Raw genomic sequence first — 14,504 nt, 5'->3', positions numbered from 1 at the left:
TATTAAGTCTAAAATTTCTTTATATTTTAAGGACAAAAGAAATTCTTCATTTTAGATTTATGCTTATTTACTCATTTTATAAATACATGCATTTATTAACACGTAAGTTAAAGATTAATGAGAAGATTGTCTCTTAGTGTCCTGAATAAAGTAAGAAAAGATAGTGACAGAATGTTACCAGATGCCTTGAATCACATGACAAAAACAGTGAGGCCATTTCCCCAATGTCCTTTTGAAAGTTGCAGGACTTTGGCTATCAATCTCAGACAAACTCTGATTTCCTTTTCTCAGATCCATGAGAGCTTTGCTAAGAGGGGGCTTACAAACTATTTAGACAGCAGGAGATTGCAAGCTTGAGACAAGATTGGTATAAAGGTAGAAACTGAGAAGAACCTAGCATTGGAATAAACTGGGAATACAGAGAGAGTGAAATTCTTTGACTGGTCTCTGGTTTTTGGTGTTTAAAAATTTCTATTTTATTGGGATCAAGGGCAAAGGAGAGGGAAGACACTAAAAGTAATTTGCCAAATGACTTTCTAAAATACAGCTTAGTATTACTTTCCTTCTTAAAAACCTTTAAAAGTGCCTCACTATTACATGTAAACTCCTTAGTATAGCATTCAAGGCCATCTACTTCCAGACTCTTCTAGCTTTCCAGCTTGTCTGTAGCTCTTCAAAGAAGCTCTGTGCTTTCCAATCAGCATGTGCTATTTCCTTTGCCTGGAATGTTCCTTCCTGAGCATGCCCTCCTCCCAACATTTCCTTACTGAAATTCTACTCATAATTCAAGGTCTGTTATATCTTCTTCATGAAGATTTAGAGACCCTTCATTTAACTGGAAGAAATTTCTTCCTTCTCATTGATTTTCTAGAACTTTAATTATAAACTTCACATAGCCCATACTACATTCTGCTTTGAGTTTTAATTGGTTGTGCACACGTCTTATCTTATCTTTCTAACTAGATTGTAAGTTTTTTGAGGGCAAAGGACTATGCCTTTCTCCTTTCTGTTTTCTCATAATAGTTCCATCATGTAAGCACTTAATGTTTGTTGTCTTGAATTAAACTAGTAGCTGATATTAGTATTTTTTCTTTTGTCTTTCTCTTTTCACTGATTTCTACAAATGTGCAGTCTACAGCAAACTATTATTTTTCATGTGTTCATTCATTAACTTAGTCATCAATTCAAACATCAAATATTTATTGGTGCTTTCTACTTCAAAAGCACGATGCCAGGAACCAGGGGTACAACAATGAATATAATATAATCCTTGTCCTCAACGAGCTTGGAGTTTAGTTGGAGATGCAGAGAAGGGAAGAGGCAATTAAAATACCATTTGATAAATGCTATATAGAGCCATCATACATGGTTGTACAAATTGTGCATTGCATGAGAGAACCTGAAAAAAGGGGTAAGTGGAGCATGAAATGTAGCCCATCCTCTCCTTTCCAAACTTTGTGCCCTTATGTGGTACTGCGCTCACTAAAGGAAGGATGGGTTCTTATCTAATGCACACAGAAATTCTATATATTATAATCGTCCCAATGTCATTACAAAACTAAAAGATATGAGCACTTGGGAAGGGTATTTAGTACAAGACCTGGAGTTAAGAAATAGTTCTTTATATAAACAGCTATTTAAGACAAATGGGAATTCCCCAGGTGAACAGAAGTGGGAAGAATGCTCCAAATACAAAAAGACAAGAGATAGGAACTACAGGTAGTTAATTATGGCTGGAATCTAAGAGGGTGAGGAAAGAGTAGTGAGGGATGAACTTGGAACACAAAGCAGAGTCCAGATCATGAAGGCCTTACAGATGGTGAGTAGGATTTGAATTTTATTCTGAAGGCAACAAAATGTCACAGAAGCATTTTGACAAGGATCCGATTTACATTTCAAAAAGCTCACCTTAGTTGTGGGGTAAAACTGGGGGAAGGGGATTGCAGTTAGAGGCATTGGAAGTTGTGGTGAGTCAGGCCTGAGCTACGGTGAACCGACTTAGGACAGGGGGGTAGTAGGGATGAGGGAATTCCAGACCTAGCTAGCAGGGTGGTAGGACAAATAATAATTTTCTATATAATTTGTTGTCATTAGTCAAGAATGTGAAATAACTCATCATTTCATTCAAACAGCCTGGGTGGTATGGAGAACAGTGTAGAAACTTTGTAGTTAGCACAGTTTGAATCAGGATTCTGCCACTGGTTAGCAATGGGAACTTGGGTAAATAACTCAGCATTTTTGGCCTTAGTGTCCTCACCTGTTAAATATGTAATTATAATACACTTGAATAGCATACTACCGTGTTGTTGGGAGGATTAAATTAGATAGCGTATGTATAAGCTAGTTTCCTTCTTTCCTCTCTTCCTCTTCCCCATGTTGATCCATTAATAGGAGAGTCATTTATGTCACCTCACAATTGTACAGATTTAAACTTAAACAGCATATTTGTCCCCAAATGGATTGTAAGGTAGGCTTTACAGTGTTTATGATGAACTGTTTATAATAGAGCAGAAGGTATACTAGTAACTTTTACTGTTTACTAGGTTACATATACTTTCAGCAATTAGATGAAAGCTAGGGGTCTAGTCTCTTTCAAAAAATGACACACTATTATAACATTTTATAGGTAATTTTAATTAGTTCAAAGACTTTCTAAAAGTCATGATGGACTCTTGGTTTAGAAGTTTTCCTTTATACTAATCTATTTAATTTTTAATTTATGAGAATTGATAGTGTTTATCCATATGGTAATAGGAACCTAGTGTTTATCCGTATGGTACCTGGGGTCTTCCTCTAGATTTACAGATTAAGTTTAACAATAGCTTTAATTTCAAACAAGCCCTCTTAGGAATGGCTATGTGGAACATTTTTTTGAAGTTGACAGTAAGAAAATAGGAGAAAATGTTTTTAGACACGACATAAAGTTGTTTTTTGTTTGTTTTTGTTTTTTGAAAACAGTTCTTATTCTAACAGAAAAAAAGCATACTGACTCATATCAGACGCTAAGCCTCTTCTGATAAAATTCCACCATCTAATACCACCATATGTTAGGAGCTCTACTGAGCCTCGTGGTACATTTTCCTTTGATCTGTGATATTTGGGACCAGAATTTCAGCAACAATCATTTATCAACTTACGTTTACACTAGACAACTGAGAACAGTAAACCCATACTGTGTCTCAACCACTGGTCATATTACATACAGTATACTATGCTCTGAAAAGAATGTATACCATAAAAACTCAGATTCAAAACAGTTAGAGCTCTGATGGATCATGGCCAAGTTCCAACCTGTAGGTCAAGCGGGAGGGCAACTATGGTTAGTTTGTTATTCAGCTAGAACATTCCTGTGGTAAGGAGTAATTAATTAAACTGTGGAGGACAGGGTGGGTATGTAGAATAACACATACTAAGACAAGATAACTTTCATCTTGGGACAGGTCATGAATATAGGTGCCAGAGATCACAAGATTCAGATGATGACTTGGCAGTTTTTCCTAAAAACTTGAAATGAGTTCCCTCTTTTTATGTGTATTTTGCACACATAATACATCCAATGGAGATGTTTAAAAAACAAAGTCTGGTTACGTGTCTTAGGTCTTTCTTTACTACAACTTCCACACTGCTTTTTACTTCACAAAACCTTTGAAAAGCTATGAGAACTGGGACTCTATCGGGCAGGTTGTAGCTGGGTGGTCTTTTAAAGTAAGTTATCCCCCAACATTTAATAAATGCAGAGCTATACAGAAGACGTTTCACTGTTACTTGTAAGCATCATATTATGTCTAGTGTGTTCAAGCCACATTAATATCTAAAATGTTTCCTTATAATCTGATGTAAACCCACAGACCAAAACATTTGCTGACAAGAAGGTGAAGAATAAGCCAGGAAGAATGCCAAGTTTAACGATAGCCAGTGCTTATGTGTCTAACAAGACCAAGAAAGAATTCCTTGCATATTTGGAACTCATAAAAGAAATTCACTTCCCATTCTTCACCAGAATGCTTAAGGTACAATATAAAGAGGCCTAATACATTTTCTGACTGGTAAGAGATCTCATACAAAGTGGTTTAATATTATTATACTGATCTGAAGAACTAGGTAGATATCTGGAGCCAGAGAAGTTTACTATGGGGATAACACATACTGAATTGGCTGAAAGTGTTTTCAGTCACCTGGTCCCCTGTGAGCACTCTTGCCATGGGCTGAGAGTGTGGAAGCCTCCCATCACTGCAGTACAGACTGACTTCCAACCTAACATTCCCAAACCAAATACCCCTGGCCTACGGGGAAGGCTGAATAAACACAACTGGACTGTTCTCTTATATAAAAATATAGCTGCAATGTCATGGTTTCCTATTACAGATCTGATTATCTGCAGTTGATAACAGATGCCATATTATAAATTTAATTCCTACATGCCACATGTAGAAAGTATCAGGTACTCACGTTGTTCGGTCATGGAACCTTCCCAAAAGTCATCTCTCATCTATGTTTCTGAATCAACTGTTACTCAGAAATATATGTTTGACTCTTTTCTATTTTGTTTTGTTTTATTTGGCTTTGTTTTGTTTTAAAGGAAAGAATAGTATCAATAATAGTGCACATGGCTTATTATTGCCACTGGCTCTTATGTTCTCAGATGAATAATTTTTTTTTAAGATTTTATTTATTTATTTGACAGAGAGACACACAGCAAGAAAGGGAACAGCAGCAGGGGGAGTGGGAAAGGGAGAAGAAGGCTCCCTGCCGAGCAGAGAGCCCAACGTGGGGCTTGATCCCGTGACTTTGGGATCATGACCTGAGCCAAAGGCAGACACTTAAGGACTGAGCCACCCAGGAGCGCCTGCTCCTGAATATTTCTTTTGATGACAAAAGGAAAGCACTGATTTTATGCCAAGAGTATACCATTTTAAGCGAAAGACAAGATGTTCCTAATATTTCCCAAAGGGTTGACAAGACCAAGTGAAATGCAAAGATTCCTTCAGTTTCTTTCTTAGATAACCTTTTGAATGTGGTGCACTGGCAGGGATAAAATTTTAGTGGTCTTATAAACACAAAATATAATCCAGTCAGGGTAATTATTTATAAAGTCTTACACATTTCAGTGACTAACACAGCAATATGAGGTTTACAGTTTTTCTTAAGAACTTTCTAAAGATAGAGAAACACTAACTTTCATTTTGTTCCGGTCCCTGTTGTTGGCCATTTTCTAGTCTGACAGTCACCACTAGCCCTAGAGTTGGATCTCACTACATTCTTGCCCCACAGGGAAGAAAAAAAGTAACCACTAACACATTAAAGCATGCGGTGGTTTAACAATGTGGTGTTAACATTCTCCTTAAATATTATAATTTACTTCTGGGAAAGAAAAATATGATGGAGATACATGAGACATTGAACTTGGGTTGGGAGTGGGGTAGTGAAATGGTTGCTGTATCAAAACAACCCATATATATTTCCTTAGGTAATATCTGTAAATGTTAAAAATAAAAATTTCCTTTAATGTGAGTAATCTGCTCAAGGATATAACAATGCTCCTTCTTGTGAGTTCATTTAATCTGTAATTTGAATGATGGATTTATCTCTGCCTCCCCCTATTGATCTGAATATATACAGATTTGTACATGAGCTCTGAGATTAATTCAGCACATGTCAGTTTCATAAGAGTTATCCTTTATGGTACTTTCTGTACAGATCATGCTGGTATGTTTTCCTTCTCTGCCCAAGAAATCGAATTCAGGTTTAGCAATTGAAGATGCAGTTTCTCATGTGAGTTTTATTTTTATTTTTTATTATTTATTTATTTATTGATTGATTGATTATTTTATTTATTTATTTGACACAGAGACAGAGATCACAAGTAGGCAGAGAGAGAGGGGGAAGCAGGCTCCCCGTTGAGCAGAGAGCCTGATGTGGGGCTTGATTCCAGGACCCTGAGATCATGACCTGAGCCGAAGGCAGAGGCCTAACCTACTGAGCCACCGAGGTGCCCCTCTCATGTGAGTTTTAAAAAGATGATTATTTCTGCAGTGAGATAAGAATGAGACCTTACCATCTTTCTCATTTCAAATGTTACATGAAGCCTGAATTGACTTTACACTTGTTTTGATAGAGTGGTCTTCCTACTCCCATTAACCCTACAAATACATACAGTCTGCATTTTTTTAGCTTGTCAAATTAAACTTAGTCACATAGCAGCAAGGATCAACACAAAATCTGACCCACCCTTGGAGCAGTAGTATACAACTCAGAGACTTAGGACTTTACTTAACTCACTTGAGACTAACTGACATTCCTTGATGCTGACCTGACATTGTTCTCAGAATATCTGGATGTGCTTGATTATATAATAGCTCACTTCTTTATTTAACCTGTAAGTATAAGGTGAGTTAAAGATTAACTGACAAGTGAGATTCAGTATGACTTGGAGAAGTCCTATGTGGTACTCTAAATTAGGAGAGTTGTAGTCTTCCTTTTTTGCCCTGTTCAGGGGAAAGCAATGTTTTAGCTAGCTAAGAAATGTTAAATTCTAAAGGTTTCCTCGTGTTATTTAGCATGGTAGCTAGGCCAAATACAAGAGACTTATGAAGTGATAATTACAAAGAAACCAATAAATTGCTAATCAGTTGTAATTACAGGAAATAGTGAATACATAAGTAAAATGGGATCATGTATCTTCCAATTATAGTTAGTCAGGTACACAAATAAGCTATAATTCTCAGATCTATTTTGCTTTCTCCTATGTCATTTTAGACAATATATTCAAAACACTTGACCATTATAGAGTAAATCTTTCATATTTGTATTACAAAAGACACTCTGGTTCTAATTTTTAAGTCAGATGATTTTAATACTGTCACACACTAGATAAGTGGCTCATTTTTTTCCTTTCGTGCAGTTGCTCAATGATATTTTGCTACTTGTTAAATTGAATATTAAGGACCCTTTTCTTTTATTGAGCTATAGTCTATTTTACTTAATATTTTTATTTGTTGCATTTCAGTCTAGCTCTTTTATTAGATTGCAACAGAAGATGTAAAATTGGGAAAATTACATCAGCATCTACTGTTTCGTGAGTAAAAAATTCCCTAGTCCAAATATGGGTTTGGCACAGAAACCATAAACTTTTGCAAAGATAATCTGTAACTATGCTAACTAGAATTGGCACCTCTACTTCCTTTTCACAGTATTCAACTGGGACTCTCTTAATCTTTCAAAATAGGACTCTGCCAGCTGCAGTGCACTGATTTCAACTCAGAAGAAAACCTTACTTGCTTGAAAATCATGTGTGTGAGTGTGTGCACACGCACACGCATGTGTGTGTGTTTCAATACTAACAAGGGGAAAAGATGAGCCCTGATCAGAAGAGCTCTTATGAAAGAATCTATACTACTGTATGACCAAAAATTGTAGGGCTCAGATGAACTGTGACAGTAGGATAGTCTGAACATATTAAACCCTCGAACTTTTCAAAAATTGCTATTTTAACCATTTTAGGTGTACAATTCAGTGGCATTGGGTACATTCACAATAGTGTACAATTGTCACCAGTAGTTATTTCCAAAATTTCTTATCATCCCAAAGAGAAACTCTGTACGGATTAAGAAAAACTCCCATTCTCTCCTCTCTCAGCCCATTAGAACACTAATTTACTTTCTGTCTCCATGAATTTGCCTATTCTAGATGGTCCATTTAAGTGGAATCAAAGAATATTTGTCCTTTAGTGTTTGGCTTATTCCAACTTATCATGATGTTTTTACGGTTCATCCATGTTGTAGCATATATCAGAACTTCATTCTTTTTTAAGGCTGAATAATATTACACTATATGTATATACCACATTCTGTTTATTCATTCATCTGTTGATAGATACTTGGGTTGATTCTACCTTTTGGCTATAGTGGTGCTATAGACACTGGCATACAAGTATGATCTGTTTGAGCTCTTGTTTTCTATTTTGTTGGGTATTTACATAAGAATGGAATTGCTGGTCATAATGTAATACTACATTTATGTTTTGAAGGAATTGCCAAACTCCTAAAGTGATTTCAATAGAAGGTGCATCATTTTACATTCCTACCAGCCTAGAATTTCTTTCCAATTTCTCCATATCCTTGCCAACAGTTGGGTGGTATCTCACTGTGCTTTTGATTTGCATTTCACTAAAGACCAATGATGTCAAGTATCTTTTCATGGGTTTATTGGTCATTTGCATATTTTCTTCATCCTTAGAGCCAAAGAAATTAGCAGCTGGAAAAAGGGAGTAGTTAGAGAAGGCTTTCTGGAGACAAGTGTTAACCTTCAATAGAAGAATATAGCAAACTTGAGATAATTTTTGAGTGAAGAATACAGGGGGATAAATATTCTTGACTATTTCCCTCTGGTAACTTGTCAGAACTCCCCATTAGCTCAAAAGCTTGAAGCCAGAGAACATGGAAGCCAGCCTCCTGAGGCAGAGAACAGGGTGAAGAAGTGTGGAGATCCAATAAAGGTGGAGCAAATAAAGCCTATCCACAACCATGGATACATAGAATTCCAGTAAACAGATTTTAAATTGAGATGCTTCTATGCAGTGGTCATGGGGAAGCATTAGTAAAGTCATACAGATCTGAAGAGTAGATAAAAAGATGATGGAACAGCATAAGCAAATAAATAACTGAAGTTCTTTCTAGTCCCATGGTGAGAAAAACTTTTAAGATACATCTCTATACAAATACTTAATTTGTTTCTCAAAAATAATTTCCTGATGTTGGACTGAAGCATGAATAGCTGAATATACAATCTGTTCAGTCATTGTTGTCTATAAGCACTAATGACCATGCAGTTTGAAGACATTGGCTAATTTATTCATAATGTGATGGCTCTTCATGTATTACTTTTTTATCATATATTGTTATTACTTAACTATATTCATGCTTCCAGATTTCCTTCATATTTTGAACTTTTAAATTTATTTGCATTATGATAGATTATAGCATGTTATAGGTTTTGCATATAACAAATGACAGATGCTTTGTAATTGATTATTTATTCATTTTAAAAAGATTTATTTATTTGCCAGAGAGATAAAGAGAGAACAAACTATATTCTCCAACTTATCTCTTATAAAAAATAACTGATATTTTTGACCTCCATAAGCTATTCTTTGTTTTATACTCAATTTGCTAAGAACATAGTTAGGGAAGAGGGAAGACTTATTTCTTCATATATTCCTCATATCTGAAAGTTGATATTCTTCCTGAATTCTCTATCATCAAAAAGCTTTGAGGCTATAGTAAACAAAATCCCCAGATCCAATAAATTCTATCATGATCAGCTTTCAGAGCTCCCAATCAAGCCTCAGTGTGCTTCTCCCATGGAAGGAACTGAAGCTACTTCTGTGCAATTTTCAGAAAGAAGTTCAAAAACAAAAACAAAAACAAAAACAAAAACGTCTTTGGCTATCATTTGGCTCTTTCTAAGTTTATTACTGATCTTCATATTGCACACTGAGGAGAAGTGTTAATTCTTTTACTGGGAAAAGGTGAACAAACTCTTCAGTGTAGGAATATAGTCAGAACTTCAAAGCTCATTTGATTTGTGACTAACTCCTAAAGAAATATACTCTTAGACAAACCATTATGATAGACATGCAGACAATACATCATTATGTTCATATGCCATTTCTAAGTCTACTTACCTCTGCTGTGTGCTTTGCCACATGCCCCACGATGACAATGACCTTCCCTTTGAAGCTCTGGAGCACAGCAGTAAAAGGGCCCTGGGTAAGTTCCCCTTCTGCAGTGAAGGCAGCACTAAATGGAATGTTGATGCTGCCTGAAATATGACCCCGAATAAAACTGAGAAGGAAAGATTAAGGAAAACATTTATTTGTGTGTAGACTTGAGTGCGTGAGGGAAACTCACAGAGGGAATTGATTCGCAGAAGATAGTAGGTTAAAAATCAAACACAAACAGAGACCAGATTTAAAAATTCCCTGAGCAGGCAAAAGTAGTTTAGTCATACAAGCAAAGTTTAATTTGGCTTATTTTGCAAGACAAGTGAAGCCAACTTAACAATGGTCACTCCTTGCTCATGCCTCTGAAAATCATAAACAAAACATAAATTGTTGCCCCAAATTGATATGAGATAACCCCTAACCAATTTGCTCTCATTTAGGAAAATTCTAATATTGTAACTAAACTGAAAAATAGTTATTACCTCCACATTATATAAGCTTCTTTATAATAATAGACCCTTGAGGCTCAGTCCATCTTTTTGTTTTGAGTGCTCCTAACTTGTAGACTATGTTCTTTAGCATGCACATAATAAGCTTTTACTAATTATTACTTCAGTAATTCATTTGGTTTTACTTCTGGTTTTTGTTTTTTTCCCTCCCTGAACTTTTGATGGTTTTTAACATCTTGAATGCTCACGTGAGTATTTTATCTAAATGAAGCAAGGTACTGCTAAGAAAAAAAAAGTTAAATATGAAAACAGAATGGAAAGAAGAAAGGAAGAAGATGAGTGGAAAATTTAAAGAAGATTTTCCTGAGGGGCGCCTGGATGGCTCAGATGGTTAAGTATTTGCCTTGGGCTCTGGGCATGATCTCTGGGTCCTGGGACTGAGCCCTGCATCAGGCTCCTCACTCGGGAAGAACCTGCTTCTCCCTCCCCCTGCTTGTGCTCTCTCTCTCTGTGTGTCAAATAAATAAAAAAATCTTAAAAAAAAAAAAAAACCAAAAACAAAGAAGACATTTGTGATTAAATGAAGTATTGCAAAAGGGATCAGGATGCAGCAAATCAATGTCAGTCCTGGGGGTTGCAAAATATTTATGGCTTTTAGTTCATTACTAAAACCATGATTATTTTACAGCTCTGAAAGTAATATAGTCAATCAGAAGTTCTCTGATCTAAGTTGATAACTAAAACCTATCTACTTAGGGCAAGTGACTGCTAAACAGGACTCTCTTTAGAGTTGTTAGGTCATTAGCATTGATTGGAAACCCTTTTGTTGTGGGCTATTTCTCAAGTGAACTTAGATGACATTTCCATTCTTTCCAACTTCATGCTTTGTAAAGGGGTCATGTGTTCTTATATTTGCACTTTAGAAGGGTTCTTATGGTTTCATTGAGTATTTTAGTTTTGGAATTAAAATAATAAATTAATTTAAAATATTTAGTAATATCATATGATCTTAAAGAAAAAATATATGCCCCTTACTAAGCCATAGTATATTTCAAGAAGTGGTAGATGATAAAACCAGAGAGGTAGATTAAATAATAATTATGAACTTAGTCTTCTAATTATTTTCAAGGTATTTAAATTTGTTTGAAATGTGAGATCCCACTTAATGTTATTATTTATTATCTGTCAATAATATCTGTTCCTGCCAATAAATGCCATAATGTTTTACACATTGTGCTTCCTGAACTTTCCAGGTTTGCCACAGTAATTTTGAAAATAAAGGCCCATATATCTTAAAAAAAAAAAAAGAAAAGAAAAAATATACACATACCCCTATCCCCCACCAAATAACTTTTTTTTTTCCCCCACCGAATAATTTAACAGTACAATTAAAAAGATGATTCTTCATGGAGGAAGTCTATGGAGGAAGACTTTTTTTTTTTAGATTTTTATTTATTTATTTTCGACAGGTTGAGAGAGAAGGAGTGGGAGAGAATGAGAGTGAACGTGTACACAAGTAGTGTGGAGAGGCAGAGGGAAAGGGAGAAGTAGGTTCTCTGCTGAGCAGGGAGCCCAAGGTAGGCTCCATCCTGGGACCCTGAAATCATGACCTGCACCAAAGGCAGGTCTTAGCCAAATTAGGTCTTAACCAACTTAACGAACTGAGCCACGCAGGTGTCCTGAGGAAGACATTCTTAAATGTTACCATTAATCAAATAACTCTTCAAATAAACATAAAATAACTGTGAAAACTATTCTGAAAGAGATGGATAGAATACTCTGATAGATTATATCAACTTGGGGAGGACAGGGAAGGTTTTCACTGAGAAAGCAAGTGATAAAGTTAAGTTAAAATCAGAATTGACAAAACTTAATTAGGCAAAGGGATGGAATGGAGGTGGGACAGGGTGGTTGAAGAGATAAACATTTCAAGAAGAATGTTAAACTTGTTACTATCCTACAATTTTCTGTTGGCTGTGCTTTATAGTTTATGTGCTCAATAGAGGCATTTCCTCTAGACTTTTTTTAAAAAATGGAAGGGCCATAGGGTTTTAAAGTGTTATGCTACAAGCAAATAATATCCCCCTCCAAACTCATTAGATTTAAAAAAATATATATATAGATTAAAAAAAACTATATTAAATGTTAAAATGCTTGACAAAATATGATGGCAGCAGAGATTTTTTGGGAATAAGAAAATCATAATCCAAAGTGCATAAACTATCCCAATCCCTTTCTCAGCTATCTTAACATTTCGAAAGATAAGGCACAACAGAAACAAAACATTAAGCCATACTTCCCCTCTTCCTAATTTAGTTCAAAAAGTCTTGGAAAACATTTAAAAGCACTCATCCAAGAACACGCTTGTTGTAAAATTCTAGTGCAAATAAGATTAGGTAAGCATGAATGCTCTAAATATCTATACTTAACTATGTTACTGGCAAATAGCAGAGAAGAATGAGATTGACAAAATGATTTAATAATTGCCTTAAAATATCCAACAGCTCAAAATGTAACAGAGAAACAATCTTATATTTTTCTAAACCCTAAAAGAGCAGGGCATTTTTGTTGGGTACCACACTTGGTGACTTCATACCTCTATATACGAAGTACACGAGCATTTCATCAGACCACTTTGTGGGCTTGTTCGGTTGCTATGTTAACTAATTATAATTAATGTTATAGAGTCAACAGTAAAGGCTATAGATTTAGTATATCAATAGCCAAAAGAGAATATGGAATTAAGCACATAGTTTCCTCATATATAATGTAACTAAATAGTTAAATTAATATAAAACTATATCTTTAGAGATTGCTATTTCTTCTTGCTAAATCTGTTGCTGCTTCCTTTGAATGGCATCATCATCCACCAAATCAGTTTAAACCTCATCAGTGGCAACATCCAACATTCTAGAGCACTAATAAATCCCATTCTCCTATATCTATTCCCATGACCACTTATCTATTTCACACACTAATTCTTTTGAGTGCAGACTATTGTGGTAGTTTTTTGTTTCCTTCAGCTCTTATCTTTTCTCTTGGAAATCCATTTTATTCACAATATTGTTAGATTAAAAATTTAAAAACGAAGTTCTGATTATTCACGTCCTTATTGAGAAACCTTTTATGGCTGTCCAATTTTCTCAGTTGAGCCCTCATGACTACCAACCAAACCAAGTCAAACACTGTTTCCAGTATATGTGCTGCCTCGCTCCTGCAGCTTTCTCTGCCTAAATATCCTTTCTCCAGTTTTTTTGAGTGTTCAAATGTTACCCATCCTTTAAGTGTTTCCTCCATGAAAATTTCCCTGCACACCTTTCATGATAGCAATTTGACCTTGTATAAAACATGCTAATGCTAATGTACTTGACTTCCATCAAGACTTTAAACAATTTACAGGATCTGTATTTATCTCATCTATGGACTCTTATAATGCTTCAATACAGTGCTTATGTATTTGCTAAGTAAATGAATTTCAGAATTATGTCAAACCTAGAATAACTTGGGTCAGCATCAAATATGTTAAATATATCCTGGCTTCCTAGCTAGTGGCACCAGCACCCACCAATCGATCAAGTGGCATGATCCAAAATTATCTTTTTAAAATTCCTAGTATGAGAAAAGGGAAAGAAACAATGATAAAAGGCATTTCTCTGGATTTTTCTCCAGCATGGGTATTGACCCAAAGGGTTTACCAAAACTGATGTATTTTAGGGCAAAGCTAGAGATCCCACCCTTTTTGATTGCAAATACAGAGAAATGTTTATGCCTATCAAATCTCTGGGTGATTCCATCCTTCTGGTCCTGCCTGCACCATTACCTCCACTCTTATCTTGTTTCATACTGCACTAATCCCTACAAAGTACAAATGTGAGCATGCTATTTATCTGATTAAAATTCTTTAATGCTTTCTCATAGTCTTTGGAATAAAACTCAAATTTCTTAGCATGTTATATTCTCCACTGAAGCTGCCTACTGTAGTGTCATTTTCTACCCGCATGTATTCTAGCCATGTATATCCAGAGTACTTGAAATTTCCTCGATCTGTCCTTCTCACCCTCTCTGTGCAATCACACAGTATGGTATTTTTGTTGTTGTTGTTTTTGTTTTTGTTTTTTTTCAGTCTAAATGTCCTTTTCCTCTTCATTCCTGGGGTAACTTCCATTTCTCTTTCAAGACCCATCTCAGGTATCACCTAGTTTGGGTCACCATCCTTATATTCCATGGCCTTCTGGGGGTGCCTCAAACATAGACCATTTCACACTGTATTGTAATTATCTATTTAATGGTCTCAGCCGTAAGACTATGAACTCCTGTCAGCAAGGGTTCTGACT

General features: G+C 35.6%; 1 protein-coding gene and 1 long non-coding RNA gene across 3 annotated transcripts in view; one reads left to right on the top strand and one right to left on the bottom strand.

Annotated features, from left to right (window-relative positions):
- TBCK (TBC1 domain containing kinase) overlaps nucleotides 1–14,504 on the bottom strand; it is a 206,151-nt gene that overhangs the window by 8,976 nt on the left and 182,671 nt on the right. For both annotated transcript variants that reach the window (XM_082729169.1, XM_082729170.1), the window contains exon 25: nucleotides 9,683–9,842. In XM_082729169.1, coding sequence (XP_082585295.1) covers nucleotides 9,683–9,842 — 160 coding nt within the window. The remainder of the gene's footprint in view (nucleotides 1–9,682; nucleotides 9,843–14,504) is intronic.
- Nucleotides 1–14,504, top strand: part of LOC309863940 — a 193,968-nt gene that overhangs the window by 17,781 nt on the left and 161,683 nt on the right. The window lies entirely within an intron of this gene.

Source organism: Mustela nivalis (genome assembly GCF_964662115.1).
Source record: "Mustela nivalis genome assembly, chromosome: 4".
Taxonomy (NCBI): domain Eukaryota; kingdom Metazoa; phylum Chordata; class Mammalia; order Carnivora; family Mustelidae; genus Mustela; species Mustela nivalis.
The sequence above is the reverse complement of the archived record's forward strand: the minus strand, read 5'-3'. Positions and strand labels throughout refer to the sequence as shown.